Consider the following 26,525-nt stretch of genomic DNA (forward strand, 5'->3'; position numbering starts at 1 on the left):
TATTACAGTGCATACAATCCTCTTTCTTTAATAGTATACATTTCCATGCAGGTATTTCTGCACTGTTATAACTGGAAGTTGACAAATAACATCAACAGATGAACCTTCAAGAAGTTTACAATAGAACATTTACTAGAATATGACAAATATTTCTCAAAACACAAAGAAGGCTAATTTAAACTTGCATTAGCTTTCAGAGATGTTCACTGAGTGACATAATGCATGATGTAGGTGACAGTCTGTTTGTCATAAAAGGATTCACCTTATCCTTGACAGTAGTGAAGGACATGCAGGCTATGAAACTGAGCATTACAATGCAAGCAAAGTACTAGACAAGAATGTTGCTACGATGCCATTATCATTTGTCCTCATTAGTGCGCCACGATTTATTAGTTGTGAGTGGTCGTGGGGAAGAGGCCATCCTGCAGCATAATTCATTCTTGATGGATTTCATAATGTTCTTGAGTAAGGATGTCCTTAAGCATTCTGCTTGACATCTCCTACCCAAATGAGCCACAACACTGCGCTTCGGGCTCATGGCCCACACAGAACATCCCTGGCTTTATGTTGTTAGCCTAAGTGATTGGCTATTGATCTTTTTTGCATTTAATCCACTTACTTGCTCTCGTACTCTTGTCAATTCTGGCAGAGGAGAGTGCGGCAAGACACTGGCTTCCTCTAAAGGTGACCTATACCTGGGGAACATCCATACTTTGAGAGAGTGGGCTTTCAATTAGGATTGTAGTTGTTGCAGTATGCAGTATACTGTGTGGAAGCTTGTCAGATTAATTGTACTGCAAGTACATTTTTTCTGTCTATTTCCTTAAAGATATGCTATCCTGCTGTATTTGACTCCGCTTTCCAGGGTTTACCTTCAATACTTGGATCATTTAAAAACTCATTGTACATGACACTCTGTGGCAGTGGCAATATCTTTGTATAAAATTGGATTTATTGGAGATTTTATTCCAGTCATTGCATGAACACAACATAGCCTTTTTCAGCCACATACTGAGTTCTTAAGTTCTTGCACGTGTTGGTATTTCTTCTTTCAGATGGTTATTGTGCAATAGCGGTTGCCAGCTGATAAGGCCAACAGCAAAGTGTCTTATGCAAGTGTTTCCGCTCGATTCTTTGAACAACTGAAAGATAAAGTGCTTCCTCTGCTCCCTGTCAATGTCAGGCGGTTGTTCTGCATTGCTTTGATCTTGCTCATGGTGTGAGCGTCATTCAAAGTGAAGAGCAGCACAGATTAACTGCAACCCACCCAAACAGAACTCAGGAGATAGCAGGTGCTGGGGTCATAACCTTCCCACTCAGCATTCCAGTCTGTCAGACCTTTGGGCATGCACTCATTCAGCCACACCATGTGGACCCCTGTCCCACTGAGTAGTGTATCCTGTCAGCACAGTGCCTTGAGTGTTACATTGATAATGACTGATTAACTTCAAATACCCACACTTCTTAAAGAGTTTGGGTATTTGTATTGCTATTTTACACATCTCTGAAATCTTTTTGCACCATTTTCAGGAAGATTGGAAATGGCAAAAAAAACAAAACAGATACATCAGACATTATACCGGATAATCAACTAAATACAAAACAAAAGTACATAAGAAATATGGAATATGGAATAGAAGCTTATTTCTATAGCACCTTTTTACATGACACCAGTCATGGTGTCAGGTGGGATTACTTCATTTACTCCACACAGGGTGGTGGTAAGCTATGTGTCTTGTAGCATGTAGCTACAAGACACTACAGCAATCACTCACTACAGTAATCGATGCAGTAATTGGTGTAGAAAAGGAGTCAACATAATCAATAAAAGGTTAATTATTGTATTTTCTTTGTTGGCAGTATCGATTATCAGGTAAATGTTTGATATAAAAACATGGAAATTTATTTATTTAGCATTTTCCCTTTAAAATGGAAAATACATTTAACGTATGTGGAAAACATTGGATTTGATCATTTTTAGGGTCAGGGCTTATCATGATGGGATTTAGGTGAGTAAGTAGTGAGTAAGAGAGGGAAGGTAGTCCACACAGAAGGGGTCTCACTCCCAGAAGGAACAGTAGCAGACATTAAGGACAGTTACAAGTACCTCGGAATCGCACAAGCAGATGGAAACCTCGAAGAGGTGACAAGGAAAGCGGCTACGGCCAAATACTTCCAACGAGTAAGGCAGGTCTTAAGAAGCCAGCTCAATGGCAAGAACAAGTCCCGGGCAATAAACAGCTACGCCCTGCCAGTAATCAGACACCCTGCAGAATTAATAAGCTGGCCAAAGGATGAGATACAGACCACAGATGTTAAGACGCGAAAGCTCCCAACCATGCACGGAGGGTTCCACCCCAAATCCAGCACTCTGAAACTGTACGCTAGCCATAAGGAAGGAGGCCGAGGACTAGTGAGTGTGAGAGCAACTATCCAGGACGAAACATCCAAGAAGAAGTACATCAAGGACAAGGCTCCAACAGCAGACGTGCTCAGTGAATGTCTCAGACAATGGGGAACAGAAGATGAGGTGCTGGAGGTCCCGTCATGGGATGACAAGCCCCTACACGGGATGTATCACCGAAACATAACTGAAGTGGCGGATATACAGAAATCCTACCAATGGCTAGACAGAGACGGACTAAAGGACAGCACAGAGGCACTCATCATGGCTGCACAGGAGCAGGCCTTGAGCACTAGAGCAATAGAGGCCCAGATCTACCACACCAGACAAGACCCCAGGTGTAGACTGTGCAAAGAGGCCAATGAGACAATCCAGCACATAACTGCAGGGTGTAAGATGCTGGCAGGGAAAGCTTACATGGAGCGCCATAACCAAGTGGCTGGTATAGTGTACAGGAACATCTGTGCAGAGTATGGGCTGGAAACCCCAAGGTCAAAGTGGGAAACACCTCTAAAGGTGGTCGAGAATGACCGAGCCAAGATCCTGTGGGACTTCCAGATACGGACGGACAGAATGGTAATGGCGAACCAACCGGACATTGTGGTGGTGGACAAAGAGCAGAGGAAAGCCGTTGTGGTCGACATAGCAATACCAAGTGACTTCAACATCAGGAAAAAGGAACACGAGAAACTAGAGAAATACCAGGGGCTCAGAGAAGAGCTGGAGAAAACCTGGAGGGTGAAGACATCAGTGGTGCCCGTGGTCATTGGGGCACTCGGGGCAGTGACCCCCAAACTGGAGGAGTGGCTCCAGCAGATCCCAGGAAATACATCAGACATCTCGGTCCAGAAAAGTGCAGTTCTAGGAACAGCAAAGACACTGTGCAGAACCCTCAAGCTCCCAGGCCTCTGGTGTGGAGGACCCGAGCTTGGAGGAAAAAGAGATGTGTTCAGATGTGGATGTGTTCAGACTTGGAAATCCTGGGGTAGAAGAAGGATTTGGGTGTCAGCCATTATGTAAATTGAGAAAACACTAATTGCACTTTTCTGTCCAGCCCACTGCTATTGTTTATGATACTATTAAAACAAACAAAAACGTTTTAACACACATTTAGAGGATGCTCCTTTTAATTGAATCTACAAAAATGTAGGCGAAAGGCAATATCACTGCATTTTCACAAGGCTTTTTTTTTCAGTTTGCGTGCAGCAACAAATGTACAAATGGAGAATGCAATAAATTAGAATATAATTTACATAACAATCGTAACAGTGTACCAACAATAATACTGAATATAAAATACATGTAATGAATCACATTATTATTATTTTTTTGCACTTAGGTGTAACTGACATGACATTCAAAGATCTAAGTTCACAGCACCGAGGACCAGTTTGAGAAAGTTCTGGCAGTCTGTAACACATTAACAGGCATCTCGCCGTCGCCTCGATATCTCGATATCAGTCCATTGTTCAATTGAAGTTGGCTACAAAAATGTAGCAGCAGCAAATAAAAAATATTAAATTAAATAAACAGTTCAACAGAGGTCCTTCCGTGCTCCCTTTGTCCAAGGACACCTGTAACTCCTTGAATTGTACTTGGGGCTCCTAAGTCTCTACAGCTTCTGCAATGATTGAAAGGTTGTCCGATATAGATGGAAAACATTACAACGTATATCCCATAGAAATCATGAAATGGCATCATAAACAGAAAACAAAATCCCAGTGTGAGGTATGACACACAATACATCAAAACAAAAAATGTGACCAGCATTTAGCAACAAGTTGAAAGGATGTTGCTTTAATTGTCCAAATATTTATTCCCAGCCATCTGTTTGATAGCACCAGACACCATTGTTTCTCTCTTCACAGAACAGAAAAGGAGGAAATTGAAGTCCCAAAGAAAGCACCACTGATTTGTATAGAAGATACGGGAATGTTCCATGACATCTCTTGCATATATTATGTAATTTATAATGTATATTTAGTGCCTCTTATTGGATAAGCAATAAATCAGACTTCACTCACTCCTTCAGAATAAATCCTTCAAAGTGAACCCTGTCACAGGAATTTCTAAAAATGCATCCATGTTGGTCAAATAAATGTTCTGTCCCTTCTTGAATAAGCATGTTACGAGTATACTGACATATGCTTCAGTTTTACGGTAGGGCCCTATCTTTAAGTCATTATACATTCTCCTTTAGACAATAGGCATCTTGGCTCTGTTTGGACTTAAAGAATAAATATACAGTACACCGAATGGATTTCTCTCACACACTGTAGGTATTTGAGCAAACAACGGCATATTTACACAAAAAGTGCACCAAAACTAAACGCCAAAATGCTAAACATCATCATCATCATCATCAATGAACATCACAGTCAAACAATAACAACCTAAAGAGTTCACTTTGGGTTCCCATCATGTGTCCAGCACTTTGGTTTTATAAACAACAAATATGGAGGAACATGGCATTAATAATTATTATTATAATAAAACTTAGAACATCTTTTACAAATAATATTCCAAGTTCCACTTCACAGAAGTGAAATAAACAGTCTCGAGTCAGCGCTGTGGCTGAGCAGTGGTTTTGGTTCATGAGGGAGGGCAAGAGGATCAGAAGGAAAAACCACAAACTCTCCTCGTCTTGGCACCAGATGAAGTTTAGTTTTTTTCATTCTTCTGCCACGTTTATTGTAGCACCAACCTCTCACCATTGCTCCAGGTCCATTTCTTTGCTCTGGTCTTGAAGAAATCAATGGCCCTGACAGGTCTTGCAGCACATCTGTCTGAAATAGGCTCGACTGCAGAACTTGAACTTCAGAACAAGAGGACAGTATGCGACCTTGTTTACATCTTTACACTCTGAGAAAACACAGAAGGGCATTATTAATTAAAGATTTATTCAGACTTCTCCCCATGGCCTGGCCTCTACAAAAAAGAGCTTTGCAACTAAACTTGGACGCGAAGCTCAAGCGAAGACTGATGCTGGCCATGTTCACTGGCTGGGCTTTCTGCCATCCCAACAATACTCATTTTAGCACACGAACTGCTTGCTGGATGGTGGTCAAGAAGTGCTTTAAATGCCTTATCATGATCAGTGTGTCTTTCCTTATTAGGCTTTAGCCCCTGATTTTGCAGAACCAACTGAAACGAGACGTTGCCTCAGCGCTCTTTGTAAAGCAGCAATTAGCCTAAAGCTAATCCCATTAGCAACCCCGTAAACACTGCTCACATTTTTCAGAGCTAGGCTGGATGAAAACCCTTTCTTTATACATCTGAATAGCCATTCATCAGGTGTTTTTAGAGTTCTGAGTGGTTTCTCTTAACTAGTAACCATCCTTTCTGGTAAGATTAATGCAGCTGGTTAGCCGTAGCCGTAGCAGCAGCAGTAGTAATAGTGGTAGTAGAAGAAAAAATCGCACACGTCTACATTGCGAGGCGCATCACGGCTGTTTCAAAGGCCTTTAAAGTGCAAATGACAGGTTTTAATGATTTTGAAAATATGACTTATTTAGATGGGTAACATCTGTTGGAATACTTATCATTTTATTTAAAGGGACGAGACAAAATGTTAAAATTACGTATTTTCCTCCCCTACATGTTCCAGCCATGTCCTAATGTGTAGAATGAGCTCAGACCTGTTCACCACAACTGCCTCTAAAATCCTGCACTGTCACTCAAAAAGTTGTTACTTCGGTATATATAGAGACTGCAGTTATGCGTAAGATCTGAGGTGGCAGTAGTGAGTAAAAAAAATAGATCTAGTCCCTTCAAGTGAAGCAGCAATTAAAGGTGCACTATGCAACTTTTTATGTAAAATAAAAGTTTATATCAATGGGCTTATGCAGAGTGACCCCACATGATTTCTGCCTGGACAGTAATAACGTTGTACAAAAGGCCCTGGTTAATAGTTACTTTATGGTTACTGGTCATTTTCTCCTGCTCTGTGAAGTACACATGTGGTGCTCCAGGATCAATAGTTTTTTTAGGTTTTCACTGCTGATTGAACCGTATCCATTCTTACGTACATTACAATCCAAAAACCCATCAGAAAATCTGAAATAAAATTGATCCTGAAGCATCATAGGAGCCACCGGGATAGAAGTTGAGGGCGCCAGCCTAACCACCCATACAGCTGCTGGGTCACTGAAAGGTCAAATACGCACTAATATCAACTTTTTTTCATGTAAAAAGTTGCATATTGCACCTTGAATGAAGAAATCTTCTACAGAAAAAATATTTTCATTTTACTTTTTAAGCTAATGACATAGAGGTAACGTTCCAGCAGTTCTCACTCATAACATGGCTGCACAGCAACCATTTCTGTGATGTTTATAGTTTTACGTCCTTATTGGACACTGACAGAAAGTGTCAACGATAGAGGCAAACTAAAGAAAGATGAATCTAAAATATAATTGTGTTGACTATGTTTTAGTAAAAATTGTGTCTGATCATATTCACTTTAACACAGACAGAGGAGTATTAGGAGTGTCATTTCCGCTGATCCCCAAAACAATTTAGCACAGGGATGAGTGCGTAATACAACACAGTGAGGGAATGAGGCAGTGTGGCTGTTTTATAAGGGAGAAAGACAGATCCTGTTCATCTGTTCTTTCTTGCCTCTTTACTGCAGTTCTCGTCTCTGTCCTCAAGGTTTGCAGCGAACCCTGTGTCAGTACAGTCCCGGCCCGATGTATTATCAGATGTCCCATACTTTATGGGTTATGAACCTTCATTATGCTTTTGTCTTAAAGGCGATCAATCAGCGCACCTCCATAGTTACATTAATTTAATAATAGGCCAAGGTTAAACGCTCTAATGTAAAGCATTTCCTCACATTTCATGTACAATCAAATTTCTATTTCAAAAATCTATGTGACAAGTTCCAATAGCTTACCATTTGTAATTTGTATTGCAAGTGCTCAGTCTTTCAGGTAACGTGTGCTTGAGATGCAGGAGTGTGTTTGGGCAAAACATATGCACTTAATTAATGATTAATTAGTTCAATTACCCATTATTTATCCATCTCTATTTCACAAAGGTGCATAGTGCCAGCAGTTTTCAACAAACCTGGCAAGAGCCAGATTGCTTACAGTGCCAATAAATCAGTGAAATCAATGTAGTGTGGTGGTTTTACCGTCGCCAGTGGAGATGGGAGTGGCGTCACACTTGCTCTCACACTGCTGCATGGTGGTCGGCCGGAGGGACTCTGCACAGTCATTTGAGGGCTGCCCAGTGTAGGACAGACACTGCACTGTCCTCATCTGTTGGCCCAGGCCACAGTGAGCAGAGCACTAAAACACATGACAAACATAATTATAGTGATTGTGAGACTATCATTTAGCAAGGTAAATAAGGACCAGCTTATACAGTGACCTAATCCCCACAGCATCTCTTTCAGGGACCACAAGCAACTTTGAATGTTACAAGATTATAGCTGGAACATTAGGCCAAAGTTACTATACGAAAGTGGCAGTGTCTGCCTACACTGGTGTATGAATGAGGGCGTGTGGGTGACTGGATCCTTGCTGTAAAGTGCTTCGAGTCTAATGAAAGTAGAAAAGCGCTTTATAATTTGAGACCATTTACCCTTTATACAGAACCTTGATACAGCAAAAAGAAAAGAAGAGATGAATTGGAAATAGTTTGCTTGGACATCAAAACACATTTACAACTGTTGTAACAATTTGTGAGTAAAAAATCTTTATGTGACTTAAAAAATAAATAAAAATACACAGATTTCGCTGTTGACATTGAAAATGACTTCAGTCCTTTAACAAACTCGTGGTACCGGCGTGTCAAGCGCAGTACAAGTGTAAGCCGTTTTGATACCCCTCTAGCACTTTCACAACCCAAAATGAACTTAAGCAAGGGCCAAACATAATGAAATAATTTGGAAGTGTAACCTATAAAAACACTAAGTGATTCCAGCAGTCGCCAATATCACTTTAGCAAAGAACAACAAGTCAGGTGGGCATCTACAAATAGTGCTCATCAGGATCCAGGCATATAGCTGTCATCGACATGTACTTTTAATGCCATCCTCATGAGAGAACTACACTTCTGTCACCTCTTCTGATCTTGTGTTACTACTGGATCAGCAAGCCTGCATGTCATCCCTTCCCAATTAGAAAGTCATTAGGGCCTGCTGTCGGCATGACAGATGCCATACGCTAGCGGTGACCGATAAGTAGGATTTGAACCAATGACCTTTGGGCTTGGAAGACAAGGAGCTCTGTCTGGAGCTTGCAGTGTTCTCTCCTTTCTGATTTCTCGACTGGACACTTTATAGCAACACTGGTAACTATTGCAGCAAAGAAAAATGTCAAAAGCCGTGCATTTATCAGTTGCTGTACTACAAGTATAAACCTGGCTCAGTTAGGTTTTGAAGCAACCTTTGATGGTCCACTGTGAGGTTATCCAGAAGGTCACGTGTTTAGGGTGGCTATTGTCTCTGAAAGAGGGCGAACGTCACTAACACTAATTCTTTTTACATTTAAACACATTTATGTGTTATGTGTTGACTTGTACAACAGAAGTGCAACAATACATTTTCTGTTTGGTAAACGCTACTTCTCCGACACACATCTGTGGAGTCATTGAACAAACATAAGTAATTTGTGTTGTACAGCTTTGTGTTGTACAGCTTTGTGTTGTACAGCTTTGAGGTTTTGTGTTGTACAGCTTTGTGTTGTACAGCTTTGTGACTTTGTGTTGTACAGCAATCAAAAGCTAAAGGAATGCTTCTCCTCAGCCGTCCACTAACTTCTGTTCTTGGAAGCAGCAGAGCTGAGATAAACTTCAAACTGGAATTACTTACCTGTCCCCATTCACCAGGAATCCAGCGAGGAGGGGGACAGCGTCCTAAACTGCAGCGGATTCGAACTGGAGGCTTGTTGTGGTTTGAACAGTGACCAGGTGGAAAGGTCTTGGTCAAGTCACTGCTCTTGCATAAGGCAATCCGATGTTTGTAACCAGGGCCACACTTGGGCGTGCACTGAAGATGAATGAGAATAAAATTAATGACAAAACATGTTATTAGTGTTAGAGGCAATGCGCTCTGAACAATTTCCTTTACCTCGGACCAGTCTAAAGTCACCCACTTCGGTGGGCAGGACTGGTTGTTGCAGGGTTCCCGTTCGATTGGACGATGAGTCAGACAGAGGATGTCGGCCAGGGTCTCCTCCTCTGTAGGACCTATCTTTCGGAGGCACACCACAGTCCTGGTTCGAACCCCTCCATCACACGTCTTTGCACATTCAGACCAGTCACCTATGAACCACCTGCACAACACCCGGGATTAATTTTCATACTACTGAAGGAGGGTTTGTCTTGAACACATGTCTAAAACATCTGTAATAGAATCCTGCCAAAACTTGTAAAGATCCCTGCTCTTTGAAACCATCATTATTGGCCTTTTTTCCCCCAAAAAGGGCATCAAAAGCATTTATGCATAAATGCAGCATGTGGTTACATATACTTGTAAACTCCAGGGCACTCTTCAGGGCCAGACTGAAATAGGAAAATCCAAGTTCCACACGTCACAAATGCACTGTTAATAAAAAATGTTCAGCAGAAATGTAACAAGGAGCCTTAGAAAATTCAGCTTGGCAGATCTGAAACCTAACGACCTAATGATTACTATGTTGAGTTAAGACACACAAATAAATAACCTCACTGTTTACTGCATTACCCCTCAAAGAAGAATGAAACAGCAAAAACAATCAAATGCAGTCGGTCAGTTTCAGTACTTCTTTTTTGTCTGAAAGACTGTAAACGATAAATCGCTGTAAACTTCAATATCTTTTCATCCAAACTTATTTTAAAAAACGGGCTCAATTTAAGGAGTTATTTTTGCTGCAATATTTGTGGTTATACACAAACTCATTACATTAAAGAAAATGGTGAGTAATACCTATCATGGGCAGGGTAAAAAAAATAGTAATTTTTATCAGTATACCTCAGAAATAAAGATGTAACAGTATTTCACATTACATTTTGTGTGGGGTTGGTACGTACTCTGGAGGGCAGGGCTCAGTGTTGCAGTCTTGCTGGTTTTCTGGAGGTCTGCTGTCTGGGTCACAGTAGCTGTTCTGAACCACAGAGTTATCGAGTCTCTTACACACCACCTCCTGCTTTTGGTAACCTACAGAGTAAAGTATTTATAAATAAAACTAAACAGTGTCATATTTACAAATTAATTTACAGCTAACAATAACTTGTACCTGAAAGAAAAATAATACACAGTTTGTCCCTATCAAACCCAGACATGTGATTTTAGTATTTTGTGTGTGATAACTACATTATAATTTTGATCATTTTAATTCCACGTGACCACGTCTAACCTGGGCAGTGAGTACTATACATCGAGTGTGTGTAGACTATACTACCTCTGAAAGCGTATTTTAAAGCAATGTTGTCTGAAAGCTGTACTATTGTATTATACAATATGATTATGAATATGTACAGTGGGAACCAGATGTTTACATACACTTTATAAAAAGACACATAAGCATTTTTTTCCTTCGGTGTCTGACATGAAACCAGAATTAACTTCTCCTTTTTAAGGACATTTCTAAGAATTTTCAAAAATATTTCTATTTGCCAAATGCCAGAAGAATGAGAAAGTTTTATTTGAATACGTTTTTGTTAATTTTTACAAAGTCAAAAGTTTACATACACTAAGATTACTGTACCTCGATCAGAAAGAAGGCGGGTTCTGTGTCCCAGAGATGCTGTGTCTGAAATGTGAATATCAACCCAAGAACAGATGCAAAAGACCTGATGAAGATGCTGAACCTGGTAAGAGTTTGTCATTATCCAGAGTGAAACAAGCCCTGACATGGGCTGAGAGGGAACTCTGCCAGGACGAAGCTCTTACTCCAATTTGCAAATGCACATAAGAACAAAGACATCAATTATTGGAGACAAATCCTGTGGTCTGAAGGAAAAACACCATCCCAAATGTGAAATACGGGGGGCAGCATCATGCTGTGGGGTTGCTTTGCTGTGGGAGGGACTGGTGCACTTCACAAAATAGATGACATCATGAAGAAAGAAACACTATGTGAAAATATTGGAGCAACATCTCAAGAAATCAGCCAGGAAATTAAAGCTTGGGTGCAGATGGGTCTTTCAAATGGACAATGACCCAAAGCAAACGTCCAAACTGGTTACAAAGTGGCTTCAGGACGAAGTCAATGTTTTGAAGTGACCATCACAAAGTCCTGCTCTCAATCCAGTTGAAAATGTATGGGCAGATCTGAAAAGGCCTGTGCACGCAAGGTGGCCAAACAATCAGTTACACCAGTTCTGTTTGGACCAAAATTCCTCCCAACTATTGTGAGAAGATTGTGGAAGGAAATCCAAAACATATCTCTGATTCTTCTGGCATTCAGCAAATAGAAATAATTTTGAATATTCTAATTGACTTAAAAAGTAAAACAAAGCACAGGCCTATTTATTGTAGACAAAGGTGGATAGAGTTGCTGCTAAAATTGTGTTCAAGCAATAACTCAGTAACTCAAACTTCACAAAACAATGATGCTGCTGCTGTACCTCCAGCACAAGTGGCAGTGCATTCAGACCAGGGCAGGTGGTGCCATGAGAAGCCCACCTCATTGTCCCCACTTCCTGTGCGTTGAATTGGCACATTGAACTTGTACCTTATGCCCCGATTCTGTTCTTGAAGAAGGATCTGTAAAGACAAAGAAATAGAAAGTAATTAAGAGTGAATTTTGTTTGTGTTTTTCTTTTTACAGCACATTTTATTGTCTCCATGTGGAAACCTATCCTCTATGATTGACCCATCCGTCACCCAGGGCTGCTAACCGAGAGCATTTCATGATCGTTGTTCATTTTTTACCACTACTCGCCCATGGTGACGTTGCTTTATCAACTCTTCATCAGCCTCCAGTCAAATTTCGCATTGACATCAAATCTTTGGTCTTTGTTTTTCTGACACTTTTTAAAACCCGGGGAGACCTGGCTTGCCTAAATATTTCTCATAGAGGGAAAAAAATGCACATAATTCATTTTTCATCCTTCAATTATCATTTTAAAAATAAACTGGCGAGAAAAAGTGGGTGCACCTTTTGGAATTTCTCACATATCTGCCTAAATTGGTCATAAAATGTCTTTATTAAAATCACAAGAATGAATAAACAGTGTCTGCTTAAACTAATACCAGCCAAAAATTTACATTTTATCATATTTTTATTGGCCACAACATGTAAATATTCACAGGAGAGGGAGGCATAAGTAAGTACACCCCCTGAATCTCGCTGAACTGCAGCAGTTTTATAAAGAGTGGTCCAGCAGTCAGCAGCTATTTAATACAAGGGTGCACTTACTTACTCTTGCAAAGAGCACGTGGATGCTCCACTGCTCTACTGGTAAAATATACTGTGGACTGATTCACCCAAAATTGAATAGTTTGGGAGGAACAAAGCATCATGTGTGGATGAAAAATTGAACAGCACATGAACATTAAAACCCTGTCCCTACTTTTAAGTCTGGAGCAGGAGCGTCATGGTGTGGGGCTGTTGTGTTGCCTCAGGGCCTGGACAACGTGATATCATCAATGAAAAAATGAATTCACAAGTTTATCAAGATATTTTGCAGAAAAACCTGAGACATTCACAACAGCGTGGAATAAGTAAGTGAACCCCTGTATTAAACAAAATAAAAAAAATACAAAATGCTGTTCTGTAGTTGCAGATTAGACGCTCACAACGATCAGGATGAATCTTAGATCATTCCTCTTTACAAAACTGCTGCAGTTCAGTGAGATTCAGGCGGTGCACTTACTTATGCCTCCCTCTCATGTGAATGTTTACATGTTGCAGCCATTAAAAACATGATCAAATGTAAATGCTTGGGTGGTATTAGTTTAAGCAGACACTGTTTATTCATTCTTATGATTTTAATGAAGATCAGACCACATTTAGTGACCAATTTAGGCAGAAATGTGAGAAATTCCAAACGGTATACTCACTTTTTCTCACCTCTGTATTCAGTACAGTGATCTTTGCAAAATAGAAATAAAAATGCAGTCACATCAAGCTGCACATAAGGACAACAAGCAGTTAGTCACCTCAGGTTATAACCCAGAAGTTAAGTCAACTAACACAACTCCAAAAAGCAACGCTTCTAAGGCAAAAGTGGCGACTTCAAGGACATAAACTGTATTCTTAAGTTTGTAAAAAAGTTTAAAGTTTTACCATAACAAAAAGGTTTTCACTCGTAGGTCCAAGGGCTTCCAAAGACTCTAGGTCGTCTGAAGGTCTCTTGTAGTGGAAGGTTGTCCTGGCAATGTCAAACTTTCTTGGCCAGTCAATTGTCCATGCTCCATTGATGTAATAGTCATCACCTTCAGATTTCAATGCTAGAGAATTAGACACCAGCATATGAGACCAGCAGCAGTAAGTGGACACCATCAGTAAACTGTAAGGTTGCAGCTTCCTTGTGTTGTATCTCTGACAGAGTAGGATCATTCACATGTGCAGACACGTACACTGAGAGAGTAAACACACTTCAGGAATACCAGGCTGTCTGGTTGTCAAAACACTGGTTTCTAAGCACAACAAACCAAAATATCCTCTTTCTTCTTCCTCGAAAGCTACAGGGCCAAACTTAGAAGAAGGAATGATCCAATGGCTGCATAGAGCAACTGATCAGACTAAACTATTGCTTAAAAAAACTGTTATATCACTAATACGTGGCACATTAAGAGGCAGAATTCAAGCCCTACAACCACGATCTTATAATCTTTTAGCTTTAATTCATCTTTCTAATCCTGCCGCAGCAGGTAGCTGTCACCACGGCCCTATAAATCTGACAGTCCCTCTGGTTCTGGTGCAAATGAAGAAATCCATCAACACCATCCGCTGAGAATTCATAACACATCTGCACATCTTTCTCATGTAAATGAATAAACTCAAGCCACCACAGATTTTGTGTAACTGTTTGGGCTGCAGATGTGTTTCTCTTGTTTAGTCTAAGCAGAGTAGGGTTTAGTTCCCTTGCTTCACTGTCTCATGTCTATTTTGTGGTTTTTATGATTTTGGATTGAGCAACATATGGGAACTCTGTCTCTAATTGCATTTTCAAACTGACACTTTGACATTGTTGGAATCTATGTGGTTTGCCAAAATAGTGCAGCAAATATGAAGTGGCTACGAGTAAAAAAAAAAAAAAAAACTATTACTTTTATTTTGTCTGAAACTATCAACATTATACCTTTAAAATGCATTTCAAACTGTTTACTATTTTTCTAAATATTTATTTAATTCTGTAAAGAATATAACTACAATAATGAGTAGAGCGAATGATCAGAACTGGCAAATAGATACATAATTAATTAATAAATACACAAATAAATGTAGTGATGTTTTTCAAAATGAAAACAAATAAAAACAGACTTCTATTAGATGATCAAATGTATGTATTTGTTTTCAAATTAATTGATGAATTAAATATTAAGACAATTCATTAATCCACTGAACGTGAATTAATTTTATATTCTTTTATTTATACGTTTGTTTATCGTTTTGGCAGTCGTGGTCCTCCATACTGTAGGACAGTTCATTAACATGGACTGTCCAGATAAACACAGTAATAGGATATAAATGACCAAAGTGAATGAGATGGTTATTCAAAGGTCATCTTATTTCAGGAAAAGCCACCACTTACCTATATAATTCTTAGACACGGAGACCTCTTTTATTTCGATATGAACTGAACCTTTTGGGATGTGGACAACCTCCATGTAGCCTACAAGAGAAGGACAGACCCCTTCAAGGTGGTATTTCTCCACTTCATTCCCCTAATGGGACTTTTTCCAAAACACAGAGCAGACACATTCATATTTCATGTCACATGAGGTAAAACCACATATAGAATGCATTCCAAAATAACCCAAAAAAGGGCAAAGCAATGCTGCCAGAGGACAAAACAATCCCCCTCTGCTATTTGGTCACACACACTCACACTCACACTGACGCACACACACATAGTATTTTTGGATGTTTTACTAGTCATACCATACAAGGAGAAACACTGCATGTTTTCTGTCTCTTCATCTCTAAAGATAATAATGCATTAGTCTTATATAGAGCTTTTCCAGACACTCAAAGTCGCTTTATAATTTCATGCATTATTCATTCACATCATACTCGGTGGTAGAAAGTTACATTTATCGCCACAGCCTCACTGAGGCAGACTGACAGAAGTGAGACTGCCAATCTGCGCCATCGGCCCCTCCGACCACCACCAACCACTCATTCACTCACTACATTCACTCAGGCTTCCTGCTGTTCCCTGGCGGTCTCCCATACAAGTACCGACCGGGCCCTTCCTGCTTAGCTTCTGAGATCTGACAGGATCGGGCAGAGCAAAGGTGGTATGACCTTAAGATGACCTTAGACTCACATCAACTCCTCAACTCACTCATATTGCTGCAGGACATTTTTGTCATCATACACTGAGACTGAATATAGTTTATCTATATTCATTTGAATTTCAGACAGCCACAATGACAATATTTATATTGGATTTTGGATAAATGCTACATTGCCAAGAGGACAATACTTAATTAATCTATAGCAAAAAAAATAATCTGAAGAGCAGAAACCAAATCAAAATAAACCATCTCCTATCTACAAACTACATAACAAGCCAAACACTTCTGTGGGTCGTACCTCCTCTGGGTAAGGACTCATTGAAGAGTCCTTCAGTGGCCTCACAAGTGCTGCCGTCTCCTCCACACACACGGCACCGGTCCTCTTTAGCGTCTGAGCCCAGGATGTTATCACAGCCCACGTGCTTAAAAGGAAGGGACATTTACTGTTGATACATAAGCGTATTTCCTCCTCATTATACTAATCACAATAAGAAACTAACTCAAAAGGCTATGCAAATAGCCTATTACCCTCTCTCTGTCTTGAACATATGTGCACACAAACCAGTTTAAGTGTTTTTGTGCTTGTTCCAAGCAGACGGCATTCAGGAGATTTATCACAGTATGGCTGCAAAGCGAGGCTCGAAAATAAAAGACAGACTTGTAATGATCTTCAAGTGGGAGTTTTCTGTCTCTTAAAACATACATCAAATTTAACACGACCTTTAATATTTTGGGTATAAAATTAATTCCCAACAGGAATTGTCATGTCATAATGTGCAGTCAAATAACTTTGGATAATTTGTGTCATGTGAACAAAATGCAACAGTGCAAATAAAACCAACAAATTAAGAACAAATGAGTTTTCATAAGTGCTAAACTTATTTTCAACTTCATTGTTGCAATTAAAACCATGTCTATTCATTTCTGTTAAAACAGCGGTTCTCCATACCTTGCACTCTCCGTTGATGCAAATGTCCAGTGAGTCTGCTTGACAGCGAGTGCCATCGATGACAGCAGGGGAGCGTTCTGTGTAGAAGTTGTATCCCTCTGCCAAGCAGTTTAGTGCACAGGGTTTGACTCCACCTGTAGATGCACAGGATGTGACAATTCAACTGCGGCAGCAAACATCCTCACTTTTACTAATACTGTTTATGGTTGCTGACATCAAGGTGATACAAAGGCAGGACTGATAACATGAACTGTGATTATGAACAGTGTAGCTCAGGGCACGCTCCAGGGCCAAACTCAGTCCTCCAGCACAATAACATGTCACACGTGCCATTCCTTTTAAATGTAGATCTCTGTTATGTATAATAATATACAACTCTATTGGTAAAATGGTGCTTGAATTTGGCCCCATCGGTGCGAAGTTCAAACCCCCGTCTATTGATGAGGGGGGGTAAAACAGCTCGTTATCAAGCAAACTTGCCGCCCACAGGTGGAGTGCATTTTTGTTAGTTTGTTTTGTCTTAGTAATGATAGATTTCTCAAGTTGCATTCTGCACTCTGTACTAGAAGATATAGCATGTAAAATAAAGGCATAAAAGTGTGCAAACTCACCGCCAGTGTATGGCTTCCAATTGTAGTACTTCCCTCGGAAAGGCATGTTGTCGAAGTCGGCACACTGTTTTTCTCGGAAATCACGAGACCCTACTGGGCATGCCTGAAAGTATTAAGTATTATTCATTGATCAGTTAAAATACAACACTGATGATCTCAGTAAAAGACATGAGAGAATCTGGGTTGGCAGGTAAGGTAAATATACAGAAATACTCAGAGGGCATATCTCACCATAAGTGCTTACATGGACGTTGAGACAATCATTCACATTGCACATTGCACGTTCTTTTTCATAATTTATAATTATTCTCCCGGTATTAATGTGGGTTAATGACCAATTTGTGTAGTTATTTAAAACAAATAATGATAATAAAAAGCAGGATGGCACTAGCTCTTTTCTGGAAAGGCTTGTCTGGGTTGGCACCTCTCTCAGGGAAGGTTGGCCAACAAGGGAATAAAAGTGGAAAGGCCGAGTTTATTGGTGTGAAAAGGTCCTTAGAAACCCAAAACACTCTCCCTAGGGATGAATAAAAGCTTTATTGTCAGTTTAAAGCTGTATTTCAGATGCAGAAAGTGTCCAATGTGAAAGTGGGTCACGGGAACTTTATTCATGGCTTAATGTTGAGCTGAATTACACTTTATGCTCTTGAAGTGTATCTCAAAAGTGCAATAATATAGAGAGTAAAGAAGGCTAAAAAAAATCATGAAAGCTATTTTTCTGTAAGTTTGTTTTGGTGACGTGGTTTATAGTTCACACATATTTATTATTATGATCAGCCATGGGAACTTGGAAAGAGAAATACTGATTAAATACAGATTAGAATAAGAATTAATTGAAGAATTGAAGACTAATGTGCGAAGAAGCATTGGCGTAACTGTGTAATTTTCTTCCTTTGGGCTGCTCGCTACTTCAATATTTCTAAAATAAAAAAATTTTTACGGATTAGCTGCAATAAATGAAAAATAAATACATTTTTGTATTGTCAAGATTTTAAAATCATAAGGAAATGTTTGCATTTTAATATGCTGTTATCACCTGCTTTGTCACCTATGTATGTGCTAACGTTTTTCTATCACAGTCAATAACACATTGGCCCTCATTTATCAGACTGGTGAACATTGTGGCATGCCCTCTCCAGGTAGATTTGGGCTGTGGCGATGCCGTCTCTCTACTGAGCCACGGTGGCCGATGAGGCTGGTCATATTCATTTTCCTACAGTGTCCTCTCAAAGACGCTCTTTAAAACTCGCTCTCTTCTACTGCACTGCAACTCTTCTGAAGCGTTTATATATTGTTTAGATTGACTCATTATGTCCTCAGACCGGGTCTGTCACGTGTACCGTGTCTCCCCCTGCGCTCGCGCTTGATCGAGCGACAGTGCGGCTCCACACCGATGTCACAGCACACGGACTTTCTCTTCTGTTTTTTCTTTTTTTATTAGTTATCTAACCAGGAAAGTCCCACTGAAATTAGGAATCTCATTTCCAGGGGAATCTTGGCCCCAGGGGGAACTTATTATACATGTTTTTAATGGTAGGGGAAACTGAAGTTTCCCTACGCAGACGCAGGGAGAACATGCAAACTCCACACAGAAAGGCCCCTTTCAGGTGGGAATTGAACCCGGGACCTTCTTGTTGTATAGCACGAGCTCTAACCGCTACGCCGCGTGCCTGTCCTTTTCTATGTTAATCTGTTAATATGTAGGACCAGAACTCCCTTGAAAAAGAGACCGTGGGACTTTCATAAAGGTCAAATTAAATAGAAAATAAAATACAAATCTATCATAAGTTGAATTAAATTTCATCCACATTTGAATCCACATTTTTGTTTTGGCTAGTAACTTTATAAAAACCACTAGCCACAGTGGCCGGTGACCAGAAAAGCAGAAAAGTTCATGTCAAGCCCTGGGTCCTACCCTCACTTATGGTCATGAGAGCTGGGTAATTACAGAGAGGACCCGATCGCACATACAAGTGGTTGAAATGAGTTTCCTTCGCAGGGTGGTTGGGTACACCCCTAGAGATCGGGTGAGGAGCTCGGTGTAGAGCCACTGCTCCTAAAAGTCGAGAAGCGCTAGCTGAGGTGGTGGATGAAAAAACATGTTTAAAGCGTGAGGAGGGAAAAGGAGTGGAGTGCTTTCCACCGGAAGGGAACAGGTGCTCGCAGAGGTGGCAACTCAGACTGGGACCGGGCGAACCCGTCCGGACCAGAGAAAGTCCTGGTACGGGCCATGCTTTGGGATGTTTCCTTTGTTTGTTTGCTTTTTTGCTTTTGTTTATCTTTTCTTTGTGACATAAGACATATATACTATCCAGAAGGTAAAAGGTACACTTTACAATATACTATTGTATTATAGTATTATTGCCCCCACACCTCCAAACACATTGTACAGTGGTCTATTGTGTAAAAAAGTGTCTTTACTGCCCAGGTTCTAGCATCTGATGGAATACAGCAATGCTTTTCATGCTTTTGAAAACTGTTTTCCAGCTCCATTTAGTGTTCAGTTGAACTCTACGTATGTGTATGACACCTCCTGATCTGAGTAGGGTTTGAGCACACCACACGCCCCGTCCAGATTGATAAATGCCAGCACAGGTGAGGATCCGTACACCTCGTATATGCTCTGATTTTGCTGCACATAAGTTTGATAATTGAGGGCCAATGTGAGCATCTGCCATCAGACTCATGAACACAAGTTACGTGCACTTGTTGTATATGCACTATAAGAACTACTACCACACACCTGCTGCTATAATTGAACATTTTGACATCTAACCACACATTCAAGCAGCATTATTGACAATGGCAAATAAAAAGATTCTAACAAGGTGTAAAGAGGAAGATACTTACATCTGTGTTGCACGATCTGTAGCGCTTCCTCTCCCCAAGACAGTATTTGCCTCCTCCTGATGGCCTGCCAAATACAGAAGTTAGTAATCGCACTACCTGTAAATTAAATATTTCAAAAATACTCCAAAATACTAGCAACCTTAACCTTCTCTTTGGTCGCAAGGTACGGGAGCTCCTCTGTTAGAAACAAAAACGCCCTGAATCAGCTGGTCTAGTGGTCACGTAAACTCATTGGCCAGCCTCAGAACTGTCTGTACTCTCTGTACAGTTAGAGAGACGTCACGCAGCATCTTAAAAGACACTGAGCACCCTTTGCACTCGGGATTTTACTTGCTTCCTTCTGGGCATCGGTTCTTAATGCCTAGATGCCATATTAACCGTTTAAAGCAAAGCTGTGTTCCTGCTCCCATTTCCCCGACGAACAAGCTGTGATTTAATCTTTCTTGAGCTGCTTTTTACTGTAATGGTTTAAAATGTTTACATTTTTGAATGGCATCTTTAATGAAGGCATATCCTGTTAGTATTTGGACCACATACAAGTTATTCATTTTTAATCTTGAATATTTGTGTGATGTTAAATCTTGTTATTTGTGTATGATTTTAAATGTTAGATTAGGTTTTCTCAAAATTGCAAAACAAATTTACCAATCGGTGTGAATAAAGTAACTTAACCTAACCTAAATGCAGCCAAGAATTGTGTTTTTAAGGATTGGAGGACTCTACCCCCAAACCTATCAGTGAGAGACAATGCTGACTCTGAACAGACATGGACACGGTCTGTAAATAATTTGATGCGACTGGACCTAATTGACTGACTTTCTATTTACAGTGGGAAGGAAATATATGTGAACGCTTTGGAAGTTCTCACATTTCTTCCTAAATTGGTCACTTAATGTGGTCTGATCTTCATCAAAATGAGTAAACAGTGTCTGCTTAAACTAATACCACCCAAGCAATTAAATGTTATCATATTTGTAACGGCCATAACATGTAAACATTCACAAGACAGGGATGAAATAGTAAGTGAACCCAGGAATCTCGCTGAACTGCAGCAGAGGAATTCATCCTGATCGTTATGAGCGTCTAATCTGCAACTACAGAAAAGTTATTGCTGCAAAAGAAGGATCAGCAGCCATTTAATACAACGGTTCACTTACTTATTCCTGTTGTGAATGTCTCAGGTTTTTCTGCAAAATATTTTGATAAAGCTGTGAATTAATTTTTCTATTGATGACAACATGTTGTCCGGGCCCTGAGGCAACAAAGCTGCCCCACACAGTGAGGAGAGGGTTTTCATGTGCTGTTCCATTTTTCATCCACACATGATGCTTTGTTCCTCCCAAACTATTCAACTTTGGGTGAATCAGTCCACAGTATATTTTGCCAGTAGAGCAGTGGAGCATCCATGTGCTCATTGCAAACCAAAGTTGAATAGTAAGGAGCATCAGGATGCACGGCTTTTGTTTCCTCAGGGCCTGGACAACGTGTAATCATCAAAGGAAAAATGAATTCACATGTTTATCAAGATATTTTGCAGAAAAACCTGAGACATTCACAACAGCGTGGAATAAGTAAGTAAACCCTTGTATTAAATAGCTGCTGATCCTTCTTTCCTGTAGTTGCAGGTTAGACGCTCACAACGATCAGGATGAATCTTAGACCATTCCTCTTTACAAAACTGCAGCAGTTCAGCGAGATTCTTGGGTTCACTTACTTATGCCTCATGTTGCAGCCATTAAAATTATGATAACATGTAAATGTTTTTTTCCTCCCACTGTATATAATTTTTATCTTCTTTCCAATGTTTGTAAAGGCTCTCAGTCGTCCAGGGAACATTAATCGCAGTGAATCTTAAATCATCAACTGATAAATAAAAGTTGTATTTAACGACCTCTCTAGTTTGGGTCTAGTGTCACATTCTGACCACACGAGCTAAGAAGAAGCCTCTGCGAATACGAGTGAAACGTCCACAACTTAATCAACTCAGTCCAGGCAACGATTTAAGCTTCTTTACAATCTTGTTTCTCATCTTGTGAGTAAAGAGAAGAGCGAGGATGTGGGTTGTGGGTGGGTTTTCCTTTTTCTCGCGCACACCTGTGGGCGGGACCTGGATGTGTGTGTTCTGCTTGCTGTGGCTTACTTTGCCTACTTACGCTGGGCTGTCACAGTGCCTCATGGAGGAAGACACACCGCCACCACACGTCCGGCTGCATTCGCCCCACGTGGACCAGGGACCCCAGCCTCCATCTACACTTTGAGGCCATGACCCAAAGGCCACACACTCCCCATGGTAGCACCACTGAAACACGCACAGATGAAACTAAATAATTCCTGAATCAGGATGCAGTCACTTATCTAGTAATTTAATGGTTGAATTAAACCAGCTTTACTTTCATGGCAAAGCTGTTTTAGTTTAATGCCTTGACACCAATGAGCAGCGTCTAAATCTGCTGCTGCAGCGCTGTAAGCCTGCAGCTAAGCTGTTTGGGTTTCACAGAGGATCAGACCTGCTCCTTTGTATCTGAACTGTGTCAGTGGGTTAAGAACCACAAGGTACAGAGACTATCAAGGAGAAGGCCATGTAAGGCTACTGTCCTCCTTGGAACTTCTTGCTACTGTCCTCACTTCCTCAAAGGAGAACATGGCCTAGCTGCCTTGAGAAAAAACAAAAGAAGCTCAACGCCAAAATAAATAGATCACATTGCTGAAAAAAGATGCTGTAATGCAAAAATGTAATACATTCTCTTATTCTTCCAGTCAGTTATTTTTCTGACCCCCAGATCATCTGTTGCCCCACTTCTGTGGCCTCTCTCCACAGCACGCTGGGTGAGAAATGGCTGACATTCATATTCCTTTGAAGCTGTCCCTGACAGGGCAGGCAGTGTATGGCACTGGCTCTGCTAAAGCTACACTAAAGCCCCGAGCTCAACCTGGGCCCCCTGTGTTGTCCAGGACGATACCGATTGGCCCCTGTCCTCAAAGGCTCCACTGAGCTAATAGTAATCATGGATGACAGCTTGTGACACTCTTCTATTCTTCTCTTTGAGACCTCGAACCATTCAGAGACAATAAAGGCTCTAATCCACGTTAAAACTGTCTCTCCCATAAACAAGGGGCAGATGACCAAGAGCCTAGTGTACTTATTTGTTATTGTGTATGAATTAGCAGCAAGCCAAAGCACTGAGGTAAGACTGGTGTACACAGGAAAGTAATGAATTGATAAGCAAGTTAGTATGAATGTTTAAAATGTTATATTTTATTATCAATATTTGTTTACCAACATATACACAACATTATACAATATACAAATTATCTGAGTTTAAGAAGTGAGATGTGGAAAGACTTACCCCTTTGTCGATGTTGCCAGTCTGGCACAGAGTCCCCTCAGCAGCAGGAATACTGTTTGTGACACACCGGTTGCTTTTGCTAAGACACCAGAGCTCTCTACACACTTCCTGGGAAAGAAGGCAAGAACAAGTTGATCAGAATGATTTCAGTGTACAAAGGAGTTACCTGCTGAATAAAGTCCAAATAATATATTGGTTACTTGGTATGATATTTGTGAGAAACAAAAAGGAACTAATAAGATAGATATGAATTGACTTGGCCACATTATGAGTTCTATAAATCAGAGATTTAGGAGACCATATGTGTTGGATCACGGTGCACCTGGAATCATCTACAGAGGGTCACAGGGTGCTCTTAATGTTCTTGTGTGAGAAATTAAGAGTCAGCTGGATCAACACCATGTCTTTAACCTCAAGACCACATGGGACTGTGACATCAGCTCAAGAAATCACATTTCTGCTTCTTGAGGGAAATCAAGAGTGAGCAACGGGCCTCCCAAGTCTGAGATAAAGATGACTCGAAGGCCCAACAAATATCTTAGGTATTACTGAGTGGTCTGGATAAACATCTCCCCCTTTACTCCTTTGTCTGGGAATTACCACATGATGTGAATGTGGAAGACAAAGTGTGAAGACAGCGAAGGATTGCCCCCAAATAAAAACACCAATAAAGTGAGCACATGTTACAAGAACAGCTCTTGTAACATGTGTAACTGAACTGGGTCATCCAACATATCCACTTCAAAGGCATTTACCGACACGCCGATTAATTGTGTTTAGTAGAAGAACAAGCCAATGAAAAAGAGTTATGTTGTTGTGCATAGATTCTGACCCTGGAGGTTAGTAAATATGCCATGGACGTGAAGCTTCTCGAGTCCATCCAGATTAAATAAACCGGCAAACTGCCACTATCACACTGCAGCATTTTCTGTCTGCCAGCTGGTTTCAATAAGCCACCCCACAACTCCTCTCACCATCCCAGCCCCTGTTAAAAGGTCAGTGGCCCAAGGTCTTAACCAACGTCGAAGTGGACCTGATGGATTTACGGCAAAAGAGAACAAGCGGGTAATAAAAAAGGCAGAGGTGTGCTGATGTAACCATCAAAGGATGTTTGTATTTCATACTTTAAGCTTTCTCTAGTCTTTTGAAGAACATTTAAGAGAAATAACTTTGAAATCATATTTTAACCACGTCAGTTTTTGCCATCATTTTCAAAATTACTAAAATGCCTTAACAATTTCTTTTTCAGTGTAAATATGTACAAATATCAATAATTGGCTGTACAATAAGCACTTTGAACCATGTGGTTTTCATTGCCAGAGTTATGCACTGGGCTTACACAGCCAAGGGCAAATCAGTATCATCTCATAATCACACCGAGCAGATGAAGGAGGTGTTGAGTAAACTGCCATCTTTTCATTTTGTCTCGGACACTTCAGGATTGTTTAAAATGCTCTTTACTCTGTCCCAATTGAGTAAGCAAATGAAAAGTAAAAATCCCCACTGAAAAAATATCAATGCAAAGTGGAATCGTCTCACGACAACGTCAACTTTAAATTGAATTGTATTCCATTAAAGCAGAGGTTTCTTACCCCATACTTGCACTGGCGTGAAGAGGCTCCATACTGGAAGCGACACTGCTCATCCGCATCATACACCTGCCCTGGGGCCACAGTGGGGTACAGGAAGTCTTGTTTCGGAGGCTCATTGTCCAGACACGTCCCTCGACCTGAGCTGTCGCAAATGCAAACACACAATAAGACTGATTCCAACACACACAGCCATTCCTTACACAAATCATGCAAGAGTGAAAATAATACCAAACAGTCATTGTTCAATGTCTCCCGCAGTTACAACTTGATAATGTTTGAATTGTTGTCATCAGGAGTCCATTTTAGGGGCATAGCTTTATGTTTTCGGCATTATCTTTCATACATAAACCTCAATATTATTATCTATATTATATTCAATTAAAAAACAATTGGAAACAAAAAGACGCACACACTGGAAGCAAGGCAGGTAAAGTGATGAAACAACCTTCAGGTCACTGGGCAGCTTTATGGAACTCCTCCACAAATTAAACACGTTAAATCACAAACCTATAAAAGGTGAACCGTTGTAGTTCTTAAAGTTTGGACATAATTGTGCTGATTTTTTTCTTTTTGGAAATTGACTCATGTAATCCTTGCCAGCAAGAACAAGAGAAGAATTTAATAGTGGTTACAGTCTGCTCTCTGAGGCAGCACATTCCTTTAAAGGAGAATATGACCGTACTTATTTACTATAGCACCATGTTATTTCCAGCTGTGGCAGCTGCTACATGCAGAAAGGCCTCCCAACTCTGGAAAGGAAAAGTGGGCAAAGTGACAACAATAACGTAGTGCTCGGTTTTATGAGACTGCCTCTCTGATCATGCAAGTGTTGGACAGCACCCTTTGAGGGCCGAAGTAGATCACAGAAAAGGTGTTACATTTGAACAGCTAATGGGATAAGATATAAGAAAACATGTATTTGCCCCACTGGGGAAATTGTGCTCTTCAGCATAAACAGCTTTTCAGCATAAATTCCTCATTTCCGAAATACGTGCTAGGTCACAGTTGAGGCGCGTTGCGCATGCACAAACAAGTGAGAAATACGCATCCTTATCAACTAAATATAAAACTCTGATGTGAAAAGAAGAAGAAGGCATTCATCCTTATATGTCATTTAATCATCACGGCTCCGTGAGGCACTGCTGTCCTCACTGTCTGACACGTCCAATAAACGCAACAAAATATACAGTACGTCCTTTAAAGTAGACAATAAGTCAAAACTCTCAATTGAACGTCCAGAAAAGAACACAGGGAAACAATGGTGACTACTTTCTAAAAATGCAACAGGAAATCTTTCATTGAGTGGTTCAGATTCAAGGATATTGTCCTGAATGGAATGGACTTCCCTTATTCTAAACTTTTGTTCCCTG

General features: G+C 40.4%; 1 protein-coding gene across 2 annotated transcripts in view; it reads right to left on the reverse strand.

The window, feature by feature from the left end:
• Nucleotides 1–3,593: 3,593 nt before the first annotated feature.
• The window catches only part of adamts6 (ADAM metallopeptidase with thrombospondin type 1 motif, 6), a 36,215-nt gene continuing 13,283 nt past the window's right edge, over nt 3,594–26,525 (reverse strand). The window contains exons 11-25 of one of the 2 annotated variants that reach the window (XM_079582668.1): nt 25,156–25,297; nt 23,564–23,671; nt 22,370–22,515; nt 20,217–20,280; nt 17,367–17,469; nt 16,756–16,889; nt 16,105–16,228; nt 15,098–15,178; nt 13,627–13,790; nt 11,963–12,101; nt 10,424–10,550; nt 9,483–9,687; nt 9,225–9,401; nt 7,542–7,698; nt 3,594–5,266 (exon numbers count right to left, since the gene is read on the reverse strand). In XM_079582668.1, the coding sequence (XP_079438794.1) occupies nt 5,157–5,266; nt 7,542–7,698; nt 9,225–9,401; nt 9,483–9,687; nt 10,424–10,550; nt 11,963–12,101; nt 13,627–13,790; nt 15,098–15,178; nt 16,105–16,228; nt 16,756–16,889; nt 17,367–17,469; nt 20,217–20,280; nt 22,370–22,515; nt 23,564–23,671; nt 25,156–25,297 (1,981 nt within the window). In that variant the 3' untranslated portion in view covers nt 3,594–5,156. The remainder of the gene's footprint in view (nt 5,267–7,541; nt 7,699–9,224; nt 9,402–9,482; nt 9,688–10,423; nt 10,551–11,962; nt 12,102–13,626; nt 13,791–15,097; nt 15,179–16,104; nt 16,229–16,755; nt 16,890–17,366; nt 17,470–20,216; nt 20,281–22,369; nt 22,516–23,563; nt 23,672–25,155; nt 25,298–26,525) is intronic. The other variant, XM_079582669.1, reaches the window with a different exon arrangement.

This window comes from Gobius niger (genome assembly GCF_951799975.1).
Source record: "Gobius niger genome assembly, chromosome: 2".
NCBI classification, from domain to species: Eukaryota; Metazoa; Chordata; class Actinopteri; order Gobiiformes; family Gobiidae; genus Gobius; species Gobius niger.